Source organism: Lytechinus variegatus, chromosome 10, assembly GCF_018143015.1.
Source record: "Lytechinus variegatus isolate NC3 chromosome 10, Lvar_3.0, whole genome shotgun sequence".
Taxonomy (NCBI): domain Eukaryota; kingdom Metazoa; phylum Echinodermata; class Echinoidea; order Temnopleuroida; family Toxopneustidae; genus Lytechinus; species Lytechinus variegatus.
This window is the reverse complement of record NC_054749.1, coordinates 5559845-5587394: the sequence shown is the minus strand read 5'-3', so window position 1 is coordinate 5587394 and position 27550 is coordinate 5559845. Positions and strand designations below refer to the sequence as shown.

The 27550-nt window shown below is 36.1% G+C and overlaps 1 protein-coding gene across 1 annotated transcript; it reads left to right on the top strand.

The window, feature by feature from the left end:
- Positions 1–164: 164 nt before the first annotated feature.
- Positions 165–21930, top strand: LOC121422872. The gene is made up of 2 exons (XM_041618100.1): positions 165–1107; positions 21595–21930. The coding sequence occupies exons 1-2, from the start codon at positions 355–357 to the stop codon at positions 21604–21606; spliced, it is 765 nt and encodes a 254-aa protein (XP_041474034.1). The 5' UTR covers positions 165–354; the 3' UTR covers positions 21607–21930.
- The last annotated feature ends 5620 nt before the right edge of the window (positions 21931–27550 follow it).

The following is a 27550-nucleotide window of genomic DNA, read 5'->3' as shown; positions in this document are numbered from 1 at the left end:
TCATATTGGCATATCCACATTTTATCCCCGAGACCCGTCTCGATGTCTATTGCTCTTTGTTTTGGAAAACGCCATCTTCGGTTTGCTGCGTTCCACAGTTTTGGAAAACAATAACAGGGACGATTGAGTTGGCAAAGCGGTACAGCTGTGCACCCCGGCCCTAGCGTGGATCTTTGAAGGGTAATCCTCGCGTGTGTACGAAGGTTACCCGCAGATCGACAGTTTACCGGTACGGCCTGGTGGTGGATGCGGCAGTGGAGTCGGTGGCCGTATTGGGAAATGCGAAAATCGATAGCGCTGGCGAAATATGGAAAACTTTGATTTCATTCCACTTTAGCCCTTCAAAGCGACAAGATGGTTCGATTCAGATTGAAGAAAATTCTTCAATACTTGCTTTTTGCATCGGTTGTGGTGCTAGTCTGGCGAGAATTTGAGCGTCTCGACGGCAGCCGTGGATTGAAACCTGGACGTTTTGAACCCGAGGCGAGAAACCAGCCACTTGTTGCTGGAGTAAACGTAGCACCGGATGGCCCTGTACGGCGGTCGGTGGGCGGCCGGGGAGGCGGAGCTGATGATGGTGGTGGTATTCGTGGCGGAGTAGGGGCAAGGGGACGCGAGCCGTTATGGCAGGAAAACAAACAAATAGACTCTGGAATTGTGAGAGCAAAGCAAAGGGATATTGTTTCAGAAGTAGACCCTAAACCTGTTTTACCTGCAAACATAATTCTCCAAAGAAATTCATCAAACCACAAGAGTGAGATTTCTTCCAGAATTGATCTTCAAAAAGAAGCTGCAAAACCAAAGATAAATGAGAAAGAAGCTAAATTAGACGGTCATCAAGTATTTTCCGTAACAATAGATGAACCAAAAGTTGTGCAGAATGCAAATCCCGCCGTGCCAATCAAAAACTTGTCAAACTTGGTGGCGAAGAAGCAGGCTTCCAATTTTACCATAGTAGTTCAAAACGGAGACATTCCATCCCAGTCACTCGCACACAAACAAACTGAACTGTCAGATGTATTTATTGGAGTGAAAACAACTGAGAAATACCACAGCAGTAGACTTCAGCTCATCTTGGATACCTGGTACTCATTAGCTCCTGAACAGGTGTGTATCATACTAGTATTATGGTCTAGATTTTCAGGAATTTCAAAGTCTGAAACAGGGAGTGAGGACTTGGGAAGTTGCAAATTGTTCATGAATTTTATGTCTTTCATGTTAAATGAACTAGTATAAAAAAATAAGTTTTCTGTTCTAGCATTGATACATTCAACGGTTCATGTACATGTAGTGACTTTGTACATACCAGATATACATTTAAACAGTGTTTATTATTTTTTTTATTAAGTGTTTTATTGATTTCATGATTAACATAATCAATAAAGATAGTCACTAAAACTTATTACAGTACAATTCTACAAGGCATTATGTTGTTTGAATATAAAGGGAATCTAGAATGCATTAAAAATAATATCTTTTTCTATTTTCAAAATGATTTTTAACAACATGTTGATTGCATTTTAATACCTGAAAATACAATTTTGTTAGTTTAGAACTTTTGGAAAATGAATTCAGTTTCCTCTTCACAATGGTTGGATTATAATATTTTTAGATATTGACTTCTGTTGTGAAGTTCCATTTCCTAATTCCTACCATATGGCATTGTCTTGAAAACTGCAATTTTTAATTGACTTAGTTCAATGATTTTCCTTAGTTGAAAGAATTAAATTGTTCAAAGAAATTTCCTTTAATTCTTTAGATATATCTTGTCCCATTGATTCAAACTACTGACTTATGAAACATTTTAACAGTTTAATACAGACCCTTGTTGTGCTGACACAAATATGGTTTGAAAAAAAACCCAACAGCATCTAACCAAACAACTTCTTGACACGTCATGAAAAACACTTCATCATCCACAACACAGGTACATGTACCGCATCATGGAGAAGATATTATCATGAATATATTGATTCTATTCTTTGCATCATTTGTCATTTGATGGCTTAGGGAGTGAGTCAGAAAGAGAGGATCGTGCATTATTTCCAGCACACGTCCGTCTATTGTTGGGCTGTTTGGAGAGAGGTGTGCTGGTTGGGAGGGCAAATAAATGAGAAATCATGAACACAAAATGACCGCAGCTGAATTATTAGTGGGCATCTGGAAAGTTGATGCATGGGTGATGATACCATAGATACCACAGAAAAATGATTTAAAAATAACTTTATTCACCCATACATTGTAGTACACACTACGTAGAAACAGGGATCTAACTTCCAAATAAATGTAGAACTTGGGTGTTGTACATACATGTAATAATAATGGTATTTTCCAGACTGTTTGCAGCAAGAGCTGAATTGTACAGAAATTTTACATAAAACAATATAAAACATAACAAGATCACTAATGATATGGAGATCCTCAAATTGGCGATGCGACAAAGATGTGTGATGTCACTTGTGAACAACTCTACCCATATATTTCACTTAAATTGTCTCTTTTATCACATCTATCAGTAGATCATGTTCTATAGGAGCGCATGTAATACAGATTTTTAAAGAATACATCATGGATAAAGAGTTTGTATCACCACAAGAAAAAGCAGAAAGACATTTTGAGGGTATTTTATAGTCCATCAAAGGGAAAGTTGTTCACATGTGACATCACACATCCTTGTCACATTGCCAATCAGAGGATCTTCATAGCATTAGTGATTACAATATTCAAATGCTCATAACTTTCTCATTATTTGTCAGATTTTTCTCAAACTTTCTATATTATTCTTTGATTTTTCTGTTTCGACACAAGCCTACTTATTCCAAAGGTTTCATTCCCCTTTAAATTACAAAATTATACAAATCATACATTAAACCCAATTATCCATTATAAACCTAAAATATGACATGAATTAGAACAGATTGCAATTCATAAACAAATTATAAAATATTAAAAACATACGGTACTTTATTGAGCAAAAAAATATTATAGACCCAATATAAAAACTCTAGATGCACTTTCATTTGACCCGACTGTCCTTACATTTACTGAGAACAAAGCAATGACTTGATTGGAATATCATTGTCATATTGTATCACCATTTAGCGAGTGCTCCAAGGATTAGATTCCAGACATTTGCTTAGTAAACTACGAGTCACTTAACAAACCAGGCCAACCTAACCTCAAATACCAAGTGCAGACAGGGAATTAAAATCTGCCTTGTTTGTTGACCTTTGCTAATTAGACGGACTCTGCCTGTGTCAGTTTAAATAAAAACTTTGCTGAGTGGATTATCGTCAGCTGACTAGCTGTGATATCGTGATTGGGTTTAAATCTCAGGAAGGGGGTGGGGGGTGTATTGGGTGTGATCAGTTTTAATGTATCATTGCTCCTGTTTTATTAGAACTGTCTCATGGGCTGGTAATTAATGTCTCTCATTTTTAAAAAGAAGATTGGATATAAATCACAGGAGGGGGAGGGTTGTACATGTACATTGTATGGGTGTGAGCAGAGATGTCATTGCACTTTATGTCCTGTTTGAACTATTTGGTAATTAATGTCGCTCAAATTTCAGTCTTGAGATATTGATATGATGGGGATATTGTGTATTATTAGAAATGATGAAATACGAGCAGGGAGAAGTGACGTAGATACACTTGTTATGTTGGATTTATTTGGTAATTGATGTCTCATTTCAAATCATGGACCTACTAGTAGGTCCATGTTCAAATCAAAGCAATCGATTTAAACACCGGGAGTATTGTATTGATATAAGAGAGGATGAAATACCAAGATTTTTCCTTGACTCCATTGTAGCCACATGTACATCTAATTCGGATTGTTGCACAATAATGACAGGACTCAAGCTTGTCAGTGCACTAATAACCAACCTCAACAACAATGATACAGTACATTGTAACAACAAAAACAACAACCGGAATACTCGTGGATTGAGTTGTTGAATAATTTTGATGTATGGTCATAAACAATCATTAATTATTATTCAGTGATTGCTACATCATGTCAATGCTGCGTAGTATTCGTTGCTTTTCCTCCATCTCTGTCCTGTGTCTGGCATTGATTTTTTGCAGCGCGGTTGACGGACTCATTAAACAATTTATTGATCAATACTGGGGGTGGGGTAAACAAAGGAAATCAATTAACCATGTGTTGAAGACTTGTTGCATTTGGGATATGAAAGGTACTCGGCATTCTGTCCTGTCGGTGAACCTGATTTACAGAAGATCTTCCAGTGCACTATTTTCAGGAGTGCACTGCCCACAATGAATGAAATTCTACGGAAGCAGGAAATTGCCATGGCGATAAATTCTTGATATTGATCTATTAGTTGCAGTGCAAAACTGCCTATTAGATGAGAAGATTGTCTACTGGAATGATTTTATGAATGAAACTATACTTCCATGTTTTTTCAGTGACTACAGGTCATTTCGGCAGAAAGGAAGTCTGCCTCATTTTCCTTTCATCATTATGTATGCAAGCTGTCTTTTTTTTTCAAAATGACTAGTCCAGTGTTTATGAATAATTGTCTGTGACTCTCTGGTAATATTGTCTTTCATCAGATCAAGATTAAGGGCATTGTTTTATGCTCTACTTCTTACATGTATTTTTAGGGTGTTGTTATGGTGTTATTTATTTATTTATTTTTTTTGGGGGGGAGGCACTGGGCAGAGGAATGAAGGACAGGCGACAGACATGTACAGTATTGTAGAATGTAGAAAGTAATATTTACCATTTTTTGTTTTTATATTTGGGGGTTATACCAACTTGAAACAACAAAATAATGAACCATCAAAGTGTCTTTGTATTGGATGACCTTGTTGTGTGTGCTCTGTGTTTAATTGTTTTAATATAAAGCAATAAGCAGGCAAGAGCAGACTTTTACTTTTAGTTTGTACTTTTGATTGTGTCCTCTTAGATCCATTCTTAGTCCATTTTCAATTGGATTATTTCTATTGATCAGTCGATTTGAGATTAAATTTTTGACTATTTTGAAATAATGTTAAATAGTAAGCCAATAATTATCAAACTGATAATTATTGATCAAATAATCATAGACCTTTGAGATTTAGTAAATCTTTCATTTTCATCTTGATACATGTACATGTAGAGAAATCCTTAATATAATTTTCAAACATATACTCCCTTTTCCAGTGCTTTCATTTTTTTTTGGGGGGGGCTCTTTGCAGTCTAGCAGAAAATCAACATTGCGTGACCTGTCATAGCTCTGTAGATACATGCATGCGTCTACCAGACTCCAACTACCCAAGAAAAAAAATCAGGAATGGAGGCGGGAGAGAATGATAAAAGGGATTCACTGTGACATCCCTGACACCAATGTTCAAAACACAACATTAGGTGGTTTCAAACCGCCTCGATCACAAGAATCCCCGTTAAATTACGAGAACTTTTTTAGGCTGAAAAATACCCATTAGTTATTCCTACATTCACACTGCCCTGAAACATACCCTTCGGGATTAGTTCCTGAAGTTACGAGCATGCGCAGTATGGTCTGATAAGCAGGCAAGGCGCGAGGTTCAAAATCACTAGCCCAGCAGCCACCCACGGCGCCGCACCCAACGACACGCTGGGATAAAAGTTCCCGTGATTTGCTTTCACATTACCAAAATACCTGGTATTTTCTGATTGGGGTAAATTTCCCGATCAGAGAATACCTGGAACTGACGAACTTCGAGGCGGTCTGAAACCACCTATTTTAGACTTAACAGAATCAGAGGTCACTGAGATGGAGGGGGAAGGAAAGTCGTGCCAACGGTTATTAACATGATTTATCGTTGGACTTGGGCTTCCTAAACATTCAAAGCCATGTTTGTTGCTAAAAGCCGGTTTTGTTAGCCCAACACAAATTTCAAAATGGGGCGGTTGTGAGCGAAAGTGAATCTCTGTAAATAATCAGTGAAGGTCTGTTGATATCTTTTCCCTCTCAAAACAATGTTCTTGAGTAGATACGTTGTTATCAGGAGAGCACCTAGAAATTTGATTTTAAAAAAATCTTGTCAAATTGAATATGTTCTAATAACTTCTAAGACTTGTTGAAAAAAACTTTTCTCCATTAGAGATTCTACTGTATTTAAGTGCGCCTGTGTTAGGAACAATATTTTTTTGGATTGTACACTATGTTTGAACTTGAGGTAGATGGGGTTTCTTTTTTGTGGTATAGTAGATCGTTCTATACACTCCTCCACGGAAATTTTCAAGCTTGCGGCAAGCGTGCGACTAGCTTGCGGCATGCTAGTAACTAGCATGCAGCTAGCTTAATAAGCTTGTTATGCGTGCAGAGTAATAGTTAAGCGATCTTTTAGCGAGCAGGGACTGTTTGCTAGCATGCACTTGCTTATTAAGCAAGCGCCCTGCTAGTCGCATGCTAGTTACTAGCAAGCGGCACGCTTAAATTTCTGTAGGGGCTGAGTCATGCTTAGTGCTTTACCAGGCAAGTTCATTTCAATAACAAAATATACTGTACATACATGTATTACTTATTAGTCCAATTTTTTAGTAAAGAGAAGAATTGTTCTGTTATAGTAATTTGCCAGTGCATACATGTACATGTATACTGGTCTCTTTACAATTTCATCTCACTAAAAAAAACACCCCTTGGCTTCGTTGATTTATAAAATAGGAAGAAAAATTCTGAAAAAGCAAGACATGCAGTATGCCTGTGTATTCCGAAGTATGGATCATGAAACGTACTCCCAATGATATGGTGTTCATATAGCTTCCTTTAAAAAGAAAGAAAAAAAATGAAAAAAAAGCAAGGAAAAGTAAAGGTTATGCATGATTTTACAATGTAAATTTGCAATAGAGTCATCGACCCTTTCTAAATCAGAACAGGAAGGGACCATTTTATTCTCACCAAATTCATGCTCAAGTTCATTATTGCTTTTAGTACATTGTACAGGTTAAATGAAGAAAGGAGTTTGAGACTTCTTACTGAGAAAGAGTGGGATGGAGAGAGACATCTCTATTGATTTTTAAATGAAGTAAGACGTGCTTGGCTGGTAACTCAACAAGGGGTGCCCCACTCTGTCTCAAGATTGAAAGTACATGTGTCTATACAGGTCTTTCCATGTCTCAATCTCGGAGCTCTCTCTACAGGTTGTCTCGCTTGTCTGATATTTTAATTGAATTTTCTCTATAGCTTCCTGTCCAAATGTACATTTTGTTTTTTATCATACATGTATATGGGTTACTCGATATTTGGTGAAATAGCATACATGTACTTGATAATAAGTTTTATTATTTCATATTATTATCTGTCTTCAGGCTTTCGCCTTTGTTCAAGCTCGCATTTACATGTACTTTCATTTCAGACTTTTTAAGGCTTTTAATTATACAGCACTTACATGTATGGGACTTTAACAAAATGTTATGCCTTCTTTTTTGGCACAGTGTATTTAGAACAACCACAAGATAATGTTTTCATTTGGATTAAAGATGGGATGGGGGTATGGGGTCATTGACCCCCCAAATTTTCACAATCAAGAAAACAAAAAGGAGAATTAAAGAAAAGAGTAAATCAATTCAATTCAATTCAAATAAACATTTGTTTTCCTCCATTTTACAAAATTCATTTTTGTTAACAAGAATTCACTTCAAATCAATTTCTATAAAGAATATAAGTATAAACAACTTATGTGTACAGAGGAAGGTGTACATGTATGTCCCTAGAAGCACATGCTTGTGGTGGTATACGCCTGTGGACACAAAATACAATACAAAGATAAGAAGGGCTAGGAAAAGAGAAGAGAAGAATCATATAACATTTGTACTTTCAAAATATTGTGCCCAAATCTTTCACTAAATCATTATTTTTCAATCATACAATCAGAAGGGTCCAATTACAACTTGCTCGCTTTGCTCTCTTACAGCTTTTTAGAAATTTTGCCCCATTACATCATGCCTGCTCCCCTCAGAATTTCTGGCTCAAATCATATCATTCACTGATTGTAAATGTAGGTCAAAACAAAATCTTCAATCCTGGTTCAATGGAATAAAAAAAAAGAGTCCAAACAGTTTTGTCCTTTTGGTTTGAGTTCCCTGAACAAGTTTTATCAAATCCATAGGGTACCCTTTTAATGAAAACCACAGTTTTTGGTAAAGTCACGGTTACTTATAATTCTTCCAATTTTATCTGCTGCCCGTGACCTCTTTTGGGGTGATGACTCAACTTCAGATGGACAGTCTGTACAGTTCAAAAGGTCAGGTAAATAGATAATCATTCCATCATGTCCATTATCTTATTTTGAGGCCTTTGTAGTGTGTAGACCTATACATGTAATGTCCAGGAGCAACTTTCTGATATTCTTTTTTTTGTTTGTTTTTATCTTTTGCTTGATATGATTGATATTCTGTGTTTTGCTCTGTAAGCATACAATGTACTGTATGTACAATACATGTACAATATACTGTAGGCCATCAACATATTGACTTCCCTTCTTTTTTTTAGTTGGGGGGGGGGGGGGATGAGGCAGCCAGGTGGGAAACATGTAAAATATATAGCAGGAATAGGAGCATGCTTCTTTGACTACCCTCTGTTTTTTTTTCCTTTTTCAAAATTTTGTACTTCATTAGACTTTACATAATTGATTAGTACCCCTTTTGCACATATTTCCGGTTGTTTGCAGGTTTTTGTACAACACTATATAGTTTAGAACTCCTCAAGTATAAATCCATTTTGATAAAAATTCATGAAAAGCACTTTAAAAATGATGGTGCTATTGTATGTTTTGTAAAAAAAATAGATTCATGTACATGTAGGCCTTTAATGTGATATCATGGGTGTCTGAGGATTGATAAGGTGACAATTAGATTGATTAAACCTTTTCCTTTTGTGATTTTTAGAGCTCTTATTTCAGGATTCTACCTCTCATTTTAGGCTAGCAGATTTCCTCTTGTTTTTCCAACACACTTCCTATCTCATGGGTTAGATACAAACTGCTGGATAACAATTCAACTATGTTGTGCATTACATGTATGCTGAAAATAAATTACCACACATTAGGCATATACCACATGAAAGTGTTATTCTGAAATTATACATGTTTATGAGCTTGAGCATACACATATATGCACAGCAAATAGGCCTACCATGGTGTTGTCAAGTCGACAACACTAGAAATTATATTCTGGTGTTAAAATTGTGGTCTTAACACCTATGGTGTTTGGTGTTGTCCAGTTGACAACACCAGACTGGACAACATCAGACATTTTACTCAGGTGTTCAAATTGTGATGTCAAACACCTATGGGTGCTATTACACATGGTGTTCCGTTCAATCTCTAGGGTTTATATGTAATTTTAACACCTCAGGGTGTGGTGCTCTGGGGATGCCAACTGGTGTCAGTTTAACACCCAAATTTTAAACAGTGTACATGTATTATAAGCTTGTATAATTATACTTGTATCATATTAGCATCCATGTATCAGCAGCATCAATCTAAACAATTGAACAATTGTTTTTTTTTAATCATGTTCTAATGCATTTGGTGTGAATGGTCTTTTGACTTCTGTTGTACTAGACATAACCCTGCTATGTAGGGAATATGGTATTTCTTATTTTCAAGGACTGGATAAAAATATAAATCCAAAAATATGCACTGTAATTTTGAACATACATTACATACCCCATTGTGGTAAAGATCATTGAATAAATTTGACCAGAATCCAATTTAAAAAAAAAAAAAATTTTGGGGGGTGGTATTACATAATCAAAATGTGTAATTTTTCTATTCTCTTTTTTTTCAAAGATTAGTAATTGCTTATCATACTGTTCTGTTAGACTTAATTTAGTATGATAGATTTTTTTCCAAAGCAATGATAAACCATGTGCCCACATTTTCTTATCTATAATCTGTGTTCACAAGATTGTAGGTTGCATCTTTCGCATAACATGTGCATTGTGATACTCTTTTTTTTTCAAATTTATCTATTTGGCAAGGAATTCAAACTGTAAAAACAAATCATCTTTAGGTTTATCGAAACGTGATAAAACTCAGGCATTGATAATATACATTATGTAACAACATTTTGTTGCGTAAAACAACATCTTTGTCAGCTAATGACACCTGACACATTTCTGGAATTCAACAAACCAAACTGAATGGCCCACTCATGCAGACATATCTATTAGTGGACGCCCTCAGATGGACCCGAATTCAGGAAATGTTTGATATCCTGTATTTATCAAAATAAAGTTTGGACTCCATTCAAGCTCTTTCCATTGCCAGTCAGCCGATGACTGGCATTCATAATCCATTCATATATTTGGGCTACTATTGACAGACAAAATATGCATAGTTAAAGGGGAATCCAACCCAAATAAAAAAAAACTTGTTTTTAGAGGAAAAGGATAAATCAGACAAGTCAACTGGTGAAAGTTTGAACAATATCGACAAACAATAAGAAAGTTATGAATTTTTAAAAGTTGTCAATATTTGTAATCACTATAACCATTGAGACTTCATATTGGCCGCATAACAACACAGCTCCTTGATTTAAGGCAAGGACTACTCTTCCATGTACTCCTATATAAAATTGTTAAAAAATGTCATTTATGCCGGTTTTTTGTAAAACATCAAGGGACCTCTTAATCAAATCTGAAGTTCATGGATTCTGTTTACAAGACAGATGGGTACGACCTGGTGGGGTCAGGATGGGGTCATTGTAAACATGCCCTGTAAACATAATTTTGTGTTACAGCTGACTTTGGAATTTTTAACTACATGTACCAGTACAGGTATTAATAATAAATCTGGCAAATCGTCCATTTATAGAATTCACACCCTTTTCCTATCTGCAGGTACATGTAGGTAAAATTTAATGCTCTACATGTAGATAAGAAAAGAGTATTTTTGGTACATTGGCAAATTTTTGCTGATGAGCTAATCTGGGGGTGCATGGGGTACATGTGTATCTTGTAATTTCCATGTTTTTCACAAACAAATCTGATAGGCATTTCTAATCCCTACATTATAGGATAATTTATATTTCATGTTTCCTTAAATGCATGCATTATCTTCCAAGCTATTTTTCTTCATTGATTCTTCTGTTTTGTCTGAACTTGAATTCCCCAACCTGCTTAAAATTATCAGATTAGAATATGCTGGAGGTGGCCTGTACCACAGCACAGGTCTGTAAAGATTTATAGTACATATTCAGAATTTATCAGACATTGAAATGCAGAGAATACAATATATGTAATTATATTTTAATTTCAATTTTCTGAATTTTAATTAATACCACACCTTTCCTATTGTTCCCCAAATCATGTTGATGCCAAACAGACTGTCAGGGACACTTGCGCTTCGTGTCTATTTATGAGTAATCACGAAGCAATGCCGGCCGGCAATCAACTTATTTTGGGTTGTTACTCATTTTGAACTTGGGGAGTTATGAGTGGATTGTGGACGTGAGTCGACATGTCAGGAAAGGAAAGACACTTCTCTCTTCACGCCGCATGCCCTTAAGACTGACATTTAAATGATCATTATTCATTAATGAGATCTGGCTAGTCTGATTGTCCAGACTGCTTGATTTTAGTATGACAAGAAGAACAGAATACAAACGACCATTCATTATTGTTAAGCAGGAACTTTGTTCTGCATGTACGTTTCAAGTCGTAAGGGATTTCTTTTTACTTACAAATGTGGACAATAGTTAGATTTGAAAGTTTGTATGATTTGTGCAATTGCATCCAGTGATAAAACTAAATTGATTGTCAATCGTTATGGCAAGAAATTTTGTGAAAACTTATTTATTTAACCTATTCGAAAAAAAAATGGTTTTTTTTTTTAATGTGACATGCATGTAGCTTGTAAGTATTGTAGGTATCCAGGGATGTGATGAAATTTCAATGGATAGAAATTACTGTGCTGTCGTTAGCTTCTAACATGGACACATTAGATTTGGATCCAAGGGATGGAGGCCGGCGCAACCTGTATAATGTAGGCGTGTTGCAGTATCTAGTACAATAAATGTAAGAGATAAGTTTAATAGAGTCTTTGCACAAAGACTACCATCAAAGATCATCCGAAGTGCTCTGTTCTGAAGTAGCATTCTCCCGATGGTGCTCCAATGAATTAATGAGCTATCATATTCTCATTAATCCATCAACTTATATTCCACCGCAACCACTAGCCTCACCAATTATGCCACGGTCACACCAACGAACGAAACTGATTCTTGGGGCCCCGTTTCAGAAAACCTGTTACAGTAACGAAATGTGCAATTTACAGTTACAAGCTACGGAAATAATTCAGTCTGATTGGCTGCTGGTAAAATTGTCATAGAAATTGTGAATTTGTGAAACCGGACCCAGGCGGACCAAAGCTCTTTCGTTACTTCGAATTGTCACATGATCGGTCGGTTTGGAGTTTGTTTCGTGGGTGTTGCTGTAGCACTACAATGTAGCTTTAGAGAGAGAGAGAGAGAGAGAGAGAGAGAGAGAGAGAGAGAGAGAGAGAGAGAGAGGGATTGGTGTGTGTGGGAGGGGGGTGGTGGTGGTATAAACCACAATTTTGACTGGGAATATATGTATTCCAGAAAAGTGATAAATCATACTTAGGGTCCATGGATAAATGCATGATTAGGGAAGTTCACACATATGTATAGAAAGTCATATGATTTGAATCACAATCTAGAATTGATTGGTCATCGGCCATGTTCATGTAAGAGGGAAATGAGCAATGGCAACCTGTCAGGGTTTTCTGATTGTCGAAACTGCTTATTAATGAAATTGAAGAGATCCTTGATTTAATTAAAAACAATTCTTTTTGAGATTTTGATTTTTTTCACACTTGCTGCTGTTAATACCAAACACTCTTATGTTCATTTCAAGTGAGCATACATGTACATGTAAATTAGGATATTTGCATTTTGCAGAGGTTTAAAACCCACCTGTCTCCTTATTCTTTTATATTAGAATTCAAATTTTCATTTTGATTGCAATTTTAATCTGTAAAGTGTGAAGTACCAGAGAGTTGGCATCATCTCTGGTCATGTTAATGTACATATCTTTATCACTTTCAAATAAGTTATCAAGGACCTGGGGAAAAATTGAGGAAAATGGATCTGAATGCTTTGCCACAATCTAATAGATAATGGTGTGCTAGGCTCACTTTTCATCTTAGAAGGTAACGCCATCATCTAGTATTTCACTCATCGATCAAAAACATATTATTTTCACAGTACATGTGTTTGCGTTCTGAATTATTTTAGAATGCTTTGCATGCCATATTTAAATGTACATTATCATTTTACTATATTGGGCCTATTATTGTTAACTTAAATATATAATTTTTTTTCAAAGTTTCTGATGATTAAGGTTTTTCTCATTTTCTTGATGGGAAATGCATTTGTGGTATTACAAGAAATAACCTTGAAAGTCCTGATATTAAAGAAGTTTGATCTATTTTTTGTCAGAAATCATCAGAATTCAATTAACTTGAAATTGAATTTCATCTGTTCAGCAGTCGGGGGAATTATTGATGATCTTGCAGAATTTGCAGTGGTAGAAAAGAATATTTGAAGGAGAATTATCTACAAGTCGTTATCTGGGCTGTGGCTAATGTCTTTTTATGTTCATGATGTAGAAAGGATTTGATCAAAGCAACTTCCCTGTTTGTAAATATATTTTGTATTACATATTCCCACACAGGTGCTCGCTAAGCCTCTCTTGCAATAACACAACAATGAAATCTATTTGGTGTTTGGCCTTCAACTTGCGAAGCAGAAATTGATGAAGTTTTTGATGTCGGTGATCTTTGCCACCGGAGCCTTAACAGAGGTTAAATGAACCCTAGGCTTTGTGGTTTAAAAATAAATCATAAGAATTCCCCTTTCATCACAAGCAGTTATTGTCGGTACATAATTGTTCTATTAGATCACTCAATCGGATCATCACCAGTTGATATTTCATTCCTGTTTTACACAGTCTTTTATCATGAAAAATATGCACTCCTTTGCACTTTGGAGGCAGGGCCGTTCCCACAAGCGAGACTGTGCAATGTGAACTCTGCAAGACTGAAGCATGTGGTGCAGCTAGACCATTGGTGTGCACCGTTGTACAGCATGGAGTTGACTGCATGGTTGTGGAGATCATGAATGAGCAGTGGGAATGAACCCGCCAAGGGCTCCAGATGGCATGCTAGTTGACCGAGGGATGACTTGGTGCATTTATCCGGAGGTCTCTTTGGGAGTATGTATATCTACTCCTAACCTCGCACTTGAACCTTCCTTTGTCTTACCAGGAACAGCCAGGAAGATGGTGGAAGTTCTACTTCCTAGAGAGGACTTACCTACTTTACAAGAATGCCAAACACGCAGGATATCACACCTCCAGTCATCTTCCTACGTGTCTTCCTTCTTCTGTTCTCCTTTTGCAGATCTCTCTTTCTATGACCTGTCCATACACGTGTATCAATCTTTTGGCTTTCCTTTGTCTGTACATGTACATCTTTCTGTCTGTTTGTCTGCAATGGCTTCAGCCATAGGCCTCACTGCCTCATACATGTATATATAAGAACACCAGTTTCTTGTATTTGTAGGTAAATGGAAAGTTTCGCTTGGATAGCAGTGACATTGCTTGGTACATGTACGTATGTAGACCTACATGTACTCAATTTCTTACTTTTAAATTTTTTCTGACTTATTTGCATTGTAAGAGTGTCAATTTTGAAGGTAAATTGAGTGTTTTCAATGAGGAACAAAATAAAATGGTTATCAGCTGATAAATGTACATGTAGGCCCACCTCTTTGCTTTGAAGGAATGAAATTAATGGGCTTATAATGTTAGGCCTATACTATTCAAGATTGTTGGTCCTTTTTGTAAAATAGATCACTCAGTATGTTACTCCTGAGTTGCTAGAAATTTTAGGGCATATCCCTGAAAATAAATTTGAAGTGAGTCTGAGAGATGACACATATTGGTTGGATTTGCAATTTGCCAGCTCACCCATGTTCAAGGTTGCAATCTGATATCTGCAGTCTTGCAGAGAACTCTGAAGTTTGGATGTTCCAAATATTAAAGACTGTAAGGAATCTAAACCAATTGATATGATTTACAGGCCTATAGCCTAGTCTGCAGGCACAGACCCTCATTGGAACTTTGATCAACAAGTGTGCCTCCACGCAAAGACTAGCACATACAAAACTTGCTGTTCCTATACCTGAGCAAGAGAGTCTTCAGTACACAAGGCATGAGTAGGCTGCACATTCAGATCCTTATTTCGAGTGAAGGGTTTGCCCAGCAGACTACCTATAGACTTATAGGTCGATACCTATTAGGTCTGAAACCAATTTAAACCCAATTCATGATCATGCCATCAGAGAAGGTAGTCAATCACGCTTCTATTAAGATTCAAATGAACAATTCCAAATTGGAATCTTTCATCGAAAGCCTCAGATATGATTTCCGCTCCCAACAGCAGAAGTTTGCCCCTTTTCTTGTGTTATATATGTACTCTGAATTGAATGAATAAATAGGTTAGTGGTTTTGGATATCACTATTCAATTTTCTTTTGAATGAAATAGGAAATATATACCTTAGTTTCAAGTCAAAGCCACACAGGTTCTTTACCCCAAAATTTTCAAAATGGGTTTGTTCCTGGTTTAATAATTGGATGTCAAGTTTGAATTGGTTGGAATTCTTTCTTTTTATAAAAAGGAAATCAGAACATTTATTTTTATCTGGGTGGTCAGTTTCCTTTTGACATGTTTGAGTGTTACATAGGCCTACTTCATCTGATAGTGCCCAGATCTTTTAGAATGCAGAAAAAAGTACCCCATACCTTAATACCTTATGTGGTTTCCAGAGGCCTGTCACAAAGAAAGCTGTATTTAAAGTAAACACAATTACAAAGATCAAACCCAACTAAAACATCAAACACAACTCCACGATGCCCATCTCTGATTGGTTCGACGTCAAGTTGCAATTGATTTCTTCATTTGTATTTGATTATGCAACTATGTGTTCATCTCTGGGTGTGTTTATGCTTCCATTGCGAGGACAGAATCAGCGTTTTCAAACGTCGATTCAAAACGCCGATCGTAAACGTTCTGGGAGTGCTGTTTATGCGTAATTTTTCAGAGGCAAAATCACGATCTCCAGCTGGCTTCGCAGGAAAGCGAGGTCAAACTGGGCGCGCCCTTTTTGAAAGTTTTTTTCCGAGTGTTGTTATCACACGGAGATAACATGGAGCAATGCGACTGTATTTGCCCGCGGATTCTCACCGGAAACATGTACCAAATGACGTCATTTAAACACGTTTACGATTGTGGTTCTGTTTATACTTCCCCAGAAAGTCTGATTCTGGTCAAACGACGTTTACAAACGCACCTTTTTGTGAGTTTATGATCGGCGTTTTGAAACAGCGTTTGAATGAAATTAAGCATGGACGCAATCGTGTTTTGGATTAATCACGTTTGGAAACGCTGATTCTGGCCTGAAAAGTGGAAGCATAAACACGGGCTCTTTCTGTCTGCGGTAGGGTCTGCTATTTGCGAATGATCCACCCTTCCTATGATCTTGTTAAGATTGATGGATAGATGATGAAGATATCCCATTTGATCTTCACCTGTTCGGCGAGTCATATAATTGCAGTTTGTACCCTAGTTACTGCCAGACCAGAAAAATACAAGTGGATAACAAGATTGTTATTACGTATAAATCAAGCAAGTATTACCAATATCTGTAAATCTGTTCACCTGTGCTGGGATTTATTATAATGGCGCTGGGCTCCGACCTCCATAATGCAAGCTAGAATCTTGCATCCAAATAACAAATGAGTTTATCTGCGATTGGATGGAGCCCTCTGAAGATACTGCGTTTCTCATTGTTTTTAGCACCACTCAGTCTTCATCACTAGAGAAAGAATGTTGTTAAAAGTTGTTGTACCAGGATTAGCTTAAACTTGTCTTTTGTTCTGGTACTAAAAAAATGCTAAAACATTGCAAAATATGTAAAAAGGTGTACGAATTTGGTACAAATTTAAGACAATTTGATGCCTCTTCGTTATTAAGCAATCTTCACTGTTTGGCACGCTGCTCGGTAAACACGGTGTGTAGAATACTATTGATGATGCGAATGCTGCGTTTTTCAAATTTCATGCGAAATATGTGACCCCACTGAGAGCGTTCCCATGGCAACAAGACCACTTTTCATGTAGTTCTGGAAACCAGTTGATGAGATGGCGATGAGAACGCAAGTGATGCAAAACTAGTTTCTTAAGCCTGTTTCAAGAAGATAAGAACGGGGTCTTAACATTTACGGACTTATGCTAGATGTCTTGAACATGCCCTCAAGGTGTAAAAAGGGTCGCTTGGCAGCCGAAGGGTTAAACAAGGAATGAATGGAGGGAACGTGAGAAAATGGGAGGGGGCTATTGTACTCCACTTCAGTCAGGGTCTTTACTATGAGAGTTGTAGTCTTGCAAAACTGGCATGATATCCTTCTTACAATCGTATGTAACTTCAATAGCATTGATCATGACATCACAAGGATAAAAAAGAACAATTAAATTGCTGATCACAAAATCAAAAGTAAATTTTGCATATTACTTTAATGTCACTTAACATAATGAAGGATAAATTGAATGAAAAGTACATTATATTAAGATGTTTCCTCATATTGTAAAGAAAGTTTTTATTATTGAAGCGCATTGGCGGCGGAAGCCAAAAAATTTAAGGGGGGTCCACCTGAAATTTTTGTGATGGACACATGTAAAAAAATTTGAAAAGCAAAAAAAAAAAAGAAGGTCATCAACTAGAAATTTAGGGGGGGACCATCCCCCCACCTCAAATTTAGGGGGGGGGGACCTGTCCCCTCCCGTTCCCCCCGCTTACGCCGCCTATGTATGTAGAAAAATATGGCCAACCTTTTTTTAAATTCAAACTCAAAGACAAATGTTGCTGCATGTACTTGTACTGTACATGTATGTGAATGTATGGGCAGGGAGTTGGGATAGGCTACAAAATTGCCCTACAAAATTGCGGAACTTCGCAGTTACACCATCTCATCTTCAAGACTTCTTCACGAGACTACCATTGCGCTATACAGTAGTGAGGATAAAGGTAGAATAGAAGGGTTTCCCCAATTTTCTCTTTCTATTTGATGGATCAGTTTCCCACGTGGGTGTAAATTTACATGTATGGGAAAGGGCCGTGAATAGGATAGTATTATAATGTGAATTTCAATGGCTCTTTAAATCAAATTGGTGGGAAATGTGTAAGGAAACCCGTAAATTGCTTAGCAACCGAGGTACTATTTCCCGCCATATGGTAGTTGTGGGAATCTGGCCCTTTTTTTTTCAATGCGAAAGGAGATTTGTTGAGTTGAAGAATAATCGTGTGAGAAGTTTATAAACTTGAACGTCTTTGGCGAAGAATTAGGATGAAGTGGAAAGGAAGTTCAATTCTGGTTTGCCCTCATTCTTCTGCATACATTGGCTATTTATTCACAAGATTGGTTTAACCTTTTTCCTATTGGTTTACATCTATGGGAACAGGTCTGAATATACATGTAGTATTAAGATATGGGATTGAACGAATGGAGGACCTTTAAATAGAAGACCAACATTTGTAGCCTAGTTCTGAACGGATCTAGGTGGAAAGGTTGTTTTAAAGTACAAATAGAATCTAGAATAGAAAATCACTTGGAAGTAGGCCTGTTCTTGAAAGCTTGGAAAAGTTGGGAAAGGCTCATATATTTTATACATAATTGTATGAAACAATGATATAATTTAAGTGACGGAGGGCAATTATTCAACATAAAAGGCTGAGAATGGTTACCCAGTAGTATAAAATGAAAAAAAATATTCCTAAGAGTGAATAATACCTTCGTCACATTTGCTCTATGGCAACTACGGTGAGTCGAAAACAGCCGTTTTATTCATTTTCATCCAGACCACATATGTATGGCTGGTACAAAAAATGTTAAAACGGCTGTTTTCGACTCTCCGTACGGCTGGCCACCGTAGTGCAAATGTGACCGAGGTATAAGAGAGAAAGAGATTTTTAAAAACTATTAAGAAGAACTAGACCAAACGCTTACATGTAACTCCAGGCTAGAGAATTCAAACCCCATGTAATCTGCCCCTTCATATGCAAATCTGGCTCAATGTTATGAATGAAACGTCTGAATACACTTCAAACATGTATACTGGAGCAAAAAAAGAGGTATCTCACCCTATCATTCAAAGCAGTTTGTTCCCACGATCATTACTCAAAGCAGAGGGAGAGCTGGGATTGTGAAGTTGTGTGTAATGATACCCCTATAATGAAAGTTAATGCCTGGGTATAATTGGGAGATAATGAGGAACGCAAGCTTCTCGTATCAATTAATAAGTCGGTGACATGGAGTGACTTTGTGCATCACTTGCACTATAAACCAAGCATTTATCCAGTAACTATTTTAAAAGAAGATTGTATGTGACATAGACATAAAATGGAGAATGTAGTAATTATCTCTTTATAGCCCTTAGAAATTATATATTCTTGGTATTCAGGAGTACAAATTTAATTCAGGATTTATTTTTTTTTTACACCCAACATTGACTTGTTTAGCATCCATCTTTATCCATGCAGAACAAAGAGTCAATTGTTTGATTCATAAAAAAATGATATATATTAATTGGTATCATTTCTTGAAGGGATTTTCATTGTTGTGCAAGTTGTGGTGTCTTGTTTTCTTGTGATGCACATGAATAATGTTATTTCCATGACATTGATTTTGAATCAGGTTAAGAGAAATAGGGGAATTATCTCATCTTTGAAGGAGGAAGTCCATGAAATAAATATTGAAGACAAAAAAAGAAGTGAGTAACAGAATGTGACCTGATTTTGAAAGGAAAAAAAACATGAGAAAAACATATTAGGGGAATATTTTTTTTTTACTCATCTTTATTTGCAATTCTGTTCTCACAGACATCAACATTCCGATTAATACAATTTCCTTGCGTAAGCTCGAGTCAATATTTGATATCTGTCTCGACCTGTCCAACTCACAGATGTACAATTTTCGTATCATTGATCATTATGTTTAATCAAAACGTTATGTACGGTACATTTCTTGTAATCTGTGGATGTAATCACTTAATGTACATGTACATGAATGATGCAAGGATTTGCCTTCATTGTCAATGATATGTCAATAATATTTACCAAAGCCTTTCCTGTTAACAATTTACGAAAACCAATGATTTGATTTTGAAGGCTACATTGTATGTTATTGTTTTATCTATCAAAAGTCATTTGAAGATTTACCAAAGTCTGATTTGAATTAAAAGAGAAAAATCAATCAAGCATAATGATCAAAGATGAAAATTACCACAATGAGGTGTAAAATAAAAAAGTTATTACTGTTCAAACTTTGGCTTAGTTTTCACAAAACAGTTATAATGCACAAAACAGTGACACGTAAAGGTGCTCTTCATCAAATCACATTAGGTTCAATCAAAGACCTCCTCAGTAGTTCACATAAGGTGGTTTCAAACCGCCTCGATCACAAGAATCCCCGTTAAATTACGAGAACTTTTTAAGGCTAAAAAATACCTGTTAATTATTCCTGCATTCACACCGCCCCGAAACACATCCTTCGGGATAAGTTCCCGAAGTTACGAGCATGTGCAGTATGGTCTGATAAGCAGGCTAGGCACGAGATTCAAAATCACTAGCCCAGCAGCCACCCATGCCGCTGCGCCCAACGACACGCTGGGCTAAAAGTTCCCGTAATTTGCTTTCACATCGCCAAAATACCTGCGACCTTGGAAAAATCCCCACGAAAATTCTCGTAATTTCTCCAAGTACCTACTATTTAGTGGGTATTTTCTTTCGGGGAAATTACGCGTAGTTTGCTTTCACATTACCTAAATACCTGGTATTTTCTGATCGGGGTAAATTTCCCGATCAGAGAATACCTGGAACTGGCGAACTTCGAGGCGGTCTGAAACCACCTATATTCAGGGAGGAACTAAACTTTCTTCCATTTGATGATGAGGAAAAAAAATTGAAATATTTCTTTCATTGATGAAAATGTTTCGCCCAAGAGAGGCTTATCCTCAGATTTTCTGGGCAAGAATGTCTGCCAATCAGTTTCATGGATTCCAGAGAGCTAAAATTATGCAGTATTCATTTATGGTGGTATGCCTGTGTTGGGTATTTTGGTGGTGGGAATTATTTTCCTTTATTGCTATAAGAAAGCATTCAATTTTATGTTAGCAAGCAAGAGTGGACTGAAGCCCTCTCCAAGGGACCTAAGGTCCTCTTTGATGACGTGCGATAGCTCAGTTGTAGAGTGGGGGTTACTTTTTCCAGTGACACGGGTTCAATTCCCATTTGGTTCACTAGTGCCCTTTGGTAAGGCCTTTAAATCATTATTACCTGGTCCCTCAGAGAGGACCTTAATCTGTCGGTTCTCTGGTTGCTTGCTCACAAACATCCTTTCTTAGCAATGGGGTAAAAAAAAATCACTATCGTAATGATCATAATGAAAGTAAACAATGAGCAACCTTGAAAATATATGATGCTATTAATATTTTCTTTTCTTTCTTTTCTTTTCCTCTGCAGGTAAGTTCATAACCGCTATGGTTCTGTGCAATGTTGCCAGAAAACATGCTTCTTATGGTTAGTATACAAACACCTGATAGTTCCACCCTACGTCACTACCAGGTCCTGCTATATCTTCATGTTAACCCATTGCCTACTGGAAGCAGACGATCCCTGTACAAAACCTATGGGAATCTCAGAACTCGGTAGTCAATGGGTAAACCCATTGGTGACTGAGCGGACATGTATAGATGCCAGGATCTATGAAAACTTTAACATACAATCAGAAAGTCTCTCATGGGTTAAAGGGGAATGAAACCCTTGGAAAAAGTGGGCTTTGAGGATAGAGAAAAATCAAAGAATAAGATCAAAGAAAGTTTGAGAAAAATCAGACAAATAATGAGAAAGTTATGAGCATTTGAAAATTGCGATCAGTAATGCTTTGGAGATCATCTCATTGGCAATGCGACAGATATGTGTGATGTCACATGTGAACAACTTTCCCTTTGATGTACTATAGAATATCCCAAAATGTCTCTTTTTGCTCTTATGGTGATACAAACTATTTATCCATAATATATTCTTTGAAAATTTGTATTACAATTCCTTAGAAATAATCAATGATTTAACGATAGATATGATAAAAGAGTCGTTTTGAAGTGATATATACACCAAAGTAATGGGGAGAGTTGTTCACAAGTGACATCACACATCTTTGTTGCATTGCCAATGGGAGGAACTCCTTAGCATTAGTGATGACAATATTCAAATGCTCATAACTTACTCATTATTTGTCTGATTTTTCTTAATTTTTCGATGATCTTTTTCTTTGATTTTTCTGTTTTTACACAAGCTATCTTGTTCCAAAGGTTTCATTTTCCTTTAAAGAAAAAGAGTTTAAACTTTAAACTGTTTTTCTATCACATATTCAATATCGCTGATTCTGGAGGAAAAAAGAGACAATATAACATCATTTCAAAATATGGATTTATTAGAGCAGAAAATTTATCAAACAATACTTTCAAAGTGGAAGAAATAGGGCATGAAATTATCAATATTCATACAAAAATATTTAGGTGTGATCTATGTATGATTTTAGTGTTTATTGATACATGTGAAGGGAGCCATGGAGATATGTTATTAGTATGAATATTGATGAAGGTCAAATATTGTATCTTCTTCAAATCCCTAGAATTTTACAGTTTTTTATATGCAATTTGTAAATTCCAGCATTACATGTATTTTCCTTGAGCACTTAATTTTTTTTTCATTTGACCAATTGTTATAATTTGTAACTATAGGCTTTTATCTCTTTCTGTTGTGCTCTTTTTTCCTCTTTTCCATATATTTCTCTCTTATACATTTTAAAAATTTCTTACATGATGTAAATCAGTTTTGTCCCTGTAACATCTATATTGTAGACAACTCGAAGGAAAAATGATACTTCATCACAGCTCTCAAGCATAAGCACTACCCCTTTTGAAATATTTCAAATGTGGTTTTCCATATTTAGTATCCCTATTGTCACTACTCAAAATATAATCATTCCTAATTGAATTAAATCCTTCATTTTTACAATCACCAAAGTCAATTTGTGCCATTTAAGCCTCGTGAGAGCAAAATATTTCACGTTCAAGAATAATTGAACATGATGTGGCTTCTAATTAGGGTATATTGGACGGGTGATTAGCCATGGGATCACATGACCTTGAAAGCCGTGATCTGTCGTCGGCCAGCGTGTTTCTTTGTTCTGACTCCAGAGATCGAAACATAATTCAATATCTGTCCGCACAATTGTAGGGATGCGAGTGATTACAGTCCTAACTAATTGCAATGATTGATTCTATAATTGGCCCCCTTCACTTGTTGAATTTCATTGACTTTTGTTCTCATTTATATGGGATGAATATTACATGTACATGAATCAAGAAATATTGATGTGGGAATTTGAAGCCGTTGATAATATGCCATTAGATATTACTAATAGAAGGATATTATGAATGCTTGGCTTTAAAATCCTATTTATAGGATAACAAATCATATTTCACCCCCCAAACATAACCAAACTTTGAAGCAGTTCAACTCAGGAACTTGCCTCATTGGACAAAACCATTCTTTATTGGTATATCAATAGCACAACTTAGGCCATATAGATTAGATAATGCATGAAGACTTGCTATCATGTGATTATAGTTTTATCGCAGTGATAAATGAAATCTGTGCAAGGCAAAGTCTAGGCTACATGTTTATTTGTCATTTGCATCAATATATGTGCTGTAGCATCTTTTGGAATGTGCAGAGTTGTATTTGACTTGCTCCCATTAAGAAATAATCAATAAAATGATAACTCCTTGCTTCAATAGCCTAGTATATGATAAGTAATTCAGTATTCTGTTATTACATTTTGAATAAAACCTTTATCTCATTATGAAATAAAGTTGAAATGGCACAATAAAAGATTATTGCAACAGTTTCTGTAAAAGGAATAATTCTGATAGTTGAATTTCTGTGCTTTGTAATTCACTGAAATTCGTGAACTTTGTTGTAATGTTCATTGACTATTGTGGCATCCATGTCTTCCTTGAGAAGGATTGAACATCAAAACATACAATGAAATTTAATCAATATGATGTGATGAGTTATTTGAATGTTTTTCCTTCAATGTTTTGAACAGAGAATGCAATGAGAATCGATTAGGGAATGTATTTTGACTATTTTCATCATATTTGAATAGAATAGTAAAAAAGAACAATGAGCTTAGAATATCAGACGAGATTTTATTTATAAATATTCACGAAGAGAAATAGAGACGTTTCACTCGATATCTCTCAAAAAACACAAATAAATTGTATTCTGATTTCCGAACTAAGGGGAAACGGTTCTCTTGTCAACACATTCTCACATGACAGTAAAATTAACCGGTCTTTATTTATTTGCCTGAACTCTATGTCATGTGGAACCTTAGTCTAGCTAAATAAATCTTGGATTCATTATGACCAAGTTTGGTGAATGATAAGAGACAGTTTATGAAAAAACACACCCTTTTTCAGAAAAATGTTCATGCTTTCTATATATATATATATATATATATATATATATATATATATATATATATATATATATATACGCTTAGAAACAATGCGTATTAAGCGCTTTATAAATGTTGATTATTATTATTATATGGAATGTTTGTTAGGTTTGCAGTCATACAATTTTTGTTTATATTCAAGTTTTTATTGAAATAAATCATAACAATCACAATATTTACAAATGATTAGCATGATGAAAAAGCATGAAATCATAAAACATTACAATAAAAAAAGAGGTAGATATAAAATTATAATTATCTAAAAGTTTTTTAGAGGGAAGCGCCAAGATAGAAACAAAAAAGCCCACCCTGAAGAAAAGGAGAACAGAAGCCAAAAAAAAAAAAAGAAATCGAACTAGAATGTCATATAAATTGTTGTTCCAATTATGCAGAAAGACATCATTTTGTTTCTTTAGTTTTCATTTGTTTTCAGAAGAATTTCAACTTCCAGTAATTAACATTTTTTTGTCTTTACACGGCAGACTTACATTATATTTTCCATTTTTAAAACATACAAGTAGTTAATCATCCTTATATAGTAAATAGATGATTGACATGTAATCATGCAGCAAGCCATCATTTTTGTCTCACCTGCGAAGCAAAGTGAGACTATAGGCGCCGCTTTTCCGACGGCGACGGCGACGGCGGCGGCGACGGCGGCGGCGGCGGCGGCGTCAACATCAAATCTTAACCTGAGGTTAAGTTTTTGAAATGATGTCATAACTTATAAAGTATATGGACCTAGTTAATAAAACTTGGCCATAAGGTTAATCAAGTATTACTGAACATCCTATCAGAGTTTCATGTCACATGACCAAGGTCAAAGGTCATTTAGGGTCAATGAACTTAGACCATGTTGGAGGAATCAACATCGAAATCTTAACCTGAGGTTAAGTTTTTGAAATGTCATCATAACTTAGAAAATATATGGACCTAGTTCATGAAACTTGGACATAAGGTTAATCAAGTATCACTGAACATCCTGCATGAGTTTCACGTCACATGACCAAGGTCAAAGGTCATTTAGGGTCAATGAACTTTGGCCGAATTGGGGATATCTGTTGAATTCCCATCATAACTTTGAAAATATATGGACCTAGTTCATGAAACTTGGACATAAGGTTAATCAAGTATCACTGAACATCCTGCATGAGTTTCACGTCACATGACCAAGGTCAAAGGTCATTTAGGGTCAATGAACTTTGGCCGAATTGGGGATATCTGTTGAATTCCCATCATAACTTTGAAAGTTTATGGATCTGATTCATGAAACTTGGACATAATAGTAATCAAGTATCACAGAACATCCTGTGCGCGTTTCAGGTCTCATGATTAAGGTCAAAGGTCAATGAACTTTGGCCGAATCGGGGGTATCTGTTGAATTACCATCATAACTTTGAAAGTTTGTTGGTCTAGTTCATTAAACTTGGACATTAGAGTAATCAAGTATCACTGAACATCCTGTTCGAGTTTCAGGTCACATGATCAAGGTCAAAGGTCATGTAAGGTTAATGAACTTTGGCCATGTTGGGGTTTTTTGTTGAATAACCATCATATCTCTGTAAGTTTATTTGTCTAGTTCATAAAAAAGGGAAATAAGAGTAACCATGTATCACTGAACATCTTGTGCGAGTTAGAGTAGTATTCAAAGTGAGCACTGCTGCTATATTGAACCGCGTGATGCAGGTGAGACGGCCAGAGGCATTCCACTTGTTTTTCTTTAGTTATTTGTTTTCAGAAGAAATTGTTAACTTTCAACTTTCAGTAATAAACATTTTTGACTTAATGCAGTAAGGTCTATATTTTATTTTCAATTCTCAAGCCTACAAGTAGTTAAACATCCTTATAATAAATATAGGATTGACACGTTTCCATGGTTTTCATAACAAGTTAGGACCAACAGCAGGAATTTGGCCTCGAATAATGTTTATCCCCAGCTACATGAATGTATAGACAGAGTTCATTACCATAGCTTCCTGCTTTAACTGTATTAGGTTAATGATTGCGATGGTTCATTGCCAGGTAATACCTTCTGCATTCCTGTAGAATGTACATTTCTTTGTCCATTTCAAACAACGTGGGTCTACACTGTTGATATCCTGCAAAACAAGCCCAATTTCAATTCTTTGTATGTAAACAGTGTCTGCTCATCCTCACCTATTATGCTTTTTATTTACTCTTTGTGCACACTAGTGATTCTCTGTACTTACTTGCCGACCCTTTCACATGGTAAAAAAAATCGTAATTTGAATGCTGATTCCAGTAAAAAAAAAAGGCTAATGACGAATATTTAGAACGTGTGAAACCAAACTAGAACATGATTAGAATCATAAACGCTAAATCATACATGTAGTCACGGTTACAATAGCAATCATCATTACAATGATGATTCAAGATTCACATGTGAAAAGGTCCCTGGTAACTTTCAGTTGTTGTTTACCATTGTCACCCGAAGACAATGTGAGCTGCACAAAGCAGTCTTTGCACATAACTGGTTGCAGTTAGATTCTGGTTTGTTTTCATGGTTCTTTGTCTAGGACATGGTTGGCTACATGTACATATACATGTATTTCAATTGAAAAAGAATTGAGCTATAATTCTTACGATTGTGCAGGCCCTGGGAATATGGAAAGGTGCTCTCAGACCGACTTGAAAACCAAGAATACCACATACTGCCTATTCTCTGATCATCAGGAAATTACCTGAAATGCTGATCCCTGATCACAAAATACCATAAAGTTGTGTCAGTGTGGTACTCTCTAACATTTTGGAAGTAAAGTGCCTGCTAAGTAGTAGCTACATGTCAAAATTGTGAGATGTTTTGCAGGGATTTTCCTAAGGTTATGGATATTCTTCTGGTGTGAATGGTTGAATGCAAATGAAGAGAAT